Raw genomic sequence first — 2963 nt, forward strand, 5'->3', positions numbered from 1 at the left:
GGTACGGGCTCTGTTTTCTCTCTCCTCTGTGCTTTTGTGTAAAGGTCAATGCATGTGTATAAGTCCCAACTGTATACCACTTAAATTGTGCGAGAAGTAGCAGTTTGAAAGTATTTCGTAAATGACTGGAAGTGAACACCTCAATGACCTTTGATCCCAAATCGGAGATTAACTTTTGTGTATCAGCGAAAGTCAATGCATGTGTGAAAGAAAGAAAGAAAGAAAGAAAGAAAGAAAGAAAGAAAGAAAGAAAGAAAGAAAGAAAGAAAGAAAGAAAGAAAGAAAGAAAGAAAGAAAGAAAGAAAGAAAGAAAGAAAGAAAAGAAAGAAAGAAAGAAAGAAAGAAAGAAAGAAAGAAAGAAAGAAAGAAAGAAAGAAAGAAAGAAAGAAAGAAAGAAAGAAAGAAAGAAAGAAAGAAAGAAAGAAAGAAAAAGAAAGAAAGAAAGAAAGAAAGAAAGAAAGAAAGAAAGAAAGAAAGAAAGAAATACCCTATTATGCACGGATAGAAAGTCATGCCATCATGCCAGCAAAGTCGGCTCAGATCAGACCGCGTCTAATCGCCCTAAAGACAGGTTTTCCAGTGGCGCTGTTCAAGCGAACTAGCTGTAATATTTCAATTTAATTTTGCCCTGGACTTCTGACATGCTTTCAAGTGCCCTTTGCTATCGTCTTTGAAAATGTCTGAAAGAAAATATATTAAATAAATAAAAATGAAATAAATAAAAATGAAATAAATACTTCAAATTTCTTTCAAGCAATATTAAAACTTGTTTCCATTTTAAGTTTAAATTGACTTTCACACAACAAAATTCAACCAATTTTTGATGTGTGATCTTCGGTCGAATGACTGCGTTGTATACGGATTATGTTTCTTTCTCCCTCAATAAACCGAGGTAATAAACCTGTATATGGAACATTTTGACATTACTGAAGATCTCACACTACCAAATCAGAGTCCCATAGAGATATGTGATACATTTGCCTTAAGAAAACGTAATTTTTTCTTCACAGGAGCGACTCAGTTTTAAGCGACAGCTATGATGGTTGAAATCAGCCCTTGCCTGAAGAAAAAAATCTGGCCTGATCCCTCTGGCTGGGAAAAATATAGGTTGACCGTCATTGTTTTTCACGACTGGCCCTCGAAGTCTACGGGAATTGCTTGTTTTACAGGCAAAACCATGCCAGTGTTTCTGTAAAGAAAAGGCTGCTTAAAAATCATTAAAAGTTATTCAATCTCTCCCTTCTGTGGTACACTTGCAGGAATTAATATTACTAATCATGACCAAGCCAAATTTGGCTAAAATTATGCAAATTTCTGCTCATTTTAATGCTTAATTTGGGTTTTTCTGAGAAGTGAAATTAAGGGCGCACAACCATATAATTCTATTTGGTGGTGTGAATACACAATAATTCACCTGTTGAGCCATCCATGTGGGTTCGATATGTGGATGACACATACCAACAAAGTGAGAAATCGTCAACTCATTTGTGGTTTACGAAATTTACTGCAGTGAGTGTACAATTTCGTACATCGGCCAGACAGGGAGACAACTCTGTTTAAACCAAGGTTTAGAACGTAGTAAAAAGTACTCCCGTTAGCAGCCGTTAGTGCGAGAGGTTATATAATTCAAGGCCCGGAATTGCCATCTTTATACAACGACTTCATTCAACGTAAATTCGTTAATGGTCAACAAAAGGGTAAGTACATTACAACATCACAGGACTACTTCTGATGAAGATGTGTGTCGCATATCGAAAATTCAAAGTCAGTTTAATTTTGTTGTGCTGCATGGCAGTTTAAATTGATTATTAGCAAAACGTACCAACTTACATTCGACTAAACTTGTATTATATTCTAGGTCTCTCCAACGGTGTGTTCAATGTTGAGATGAAGATGACTTCCACCGGACCCAAACTGATTGAAATTAACGCCCGGATGGCTTGCGGCCACATCCGGAACTGGATCAAATGCCTGTATGGCGTAGATCTCATGAAGTACGCTATGCTAATCTCATGCGGCATCAAGCCCTACGTCCCAAAACTTCACCCGGCGGAGTTTCTTTTGGGCGTTTATCTGATTCCGTCAGAACACGGACCTATAATGACCAAAAACAACCTGCGTATGGTTCTTGACAGTCTTCAAGCTAGCGGTGACGTTATTTTCAGGATGATGGAGGATGAAGCTAATCTCAAAGTAGATGCGGAGAGCACGCAATACGAACAGCCGTATGCACAGGTCGCTGTCAAAGGCCGTAATGTCGACGAGTGTCGAAAGAAGTTGGGCGAAGTTTGTGGCAAGCTGAATATTGAAACGAAAAACTATCGTGTCTCGGAGTTTACGAAATATTTGTAGGCAGAAGGTACTCTCAAGATGATTATTCAGAGAACAATAGATGAAGCTTGCAAAAAAAGTACCTAATCTGGTGGTATAGGTGACGAGAAAGTTTTTTTTCAATATAGCTGTAGTTTGGTTCATGGCAAATATTTACCTATGGCTTAATTAGGTTTCGGCGAAATAAGGTCGCTTGTTCAAAATGCAAATTATAGCTAAACATTGAAAATAGAAGCATTATAACCAATTCGTTTTTGATAGGTGTGGAATATTAAAATTCATGAAGTTCATCAAGTCACAAAAGAAATCCATAACCACTTTTATAGGCATTTCTTTAATATGTGAGAAACGTGTGTCCAACATTTTTCGAAATCCATTGATAATAAGCGTTCTAAAATGAAGGGAATTTAAAAAGGCATGGCGCTTGAATGAAGTAAAAATTTCAAACACTAGCAACAAAGGTTTCCCTTTGGCTAAGAATAAAACGATTACTAAAATAAGAATCCTTAGACCCAAATCATTTTGAATGCGGATACGTGCATCAAATTTAAGGACAGATTCTGTAAACGCTTTTGCGTAGCGTTAACTCTTTTTTTATCTTTCGACAGCCATGGTGTTAATAGAGAGATTGC

The 2963-nt window shown here is 37.0% G+C and overlaps 1 protein-coding gene across 1 annotated transcript; it reads left to right on the forward strand.

The window, feature by feature from the left end:
- The first annotated feature begins 1935 nt into the window (after window positions 1-1935).
- LOC140161828 (carnosine synthase 1-like) lies at window positions 1936-2352 on the forward strand. The gene has a single exon (XM_072185124.1). It carries the CDS (start codon window positions 1936-1938, stop codon window positions 2350-2352), a length of 417 nt encoding a protein of 138 aa, XP_072041225.1.
- Window positions 2353-2963: the final 611 nt, after the last annotated feature.

Source organism: Amphiura filiformis, chromosome 10 (assembly GCF_039555335.1).
Source record: "Amphiura filiformis chromosome 10, Afil_fr2py, whole genome shotgun sequence".
Taxonomy (NCBI): domain Eukaryota; kingdom Metazoa; phylum Echinodermata; class Ophiuroidea; order Amphilepidida; family Amphiuridae; genus Amphiura; species Amphiura filiformis.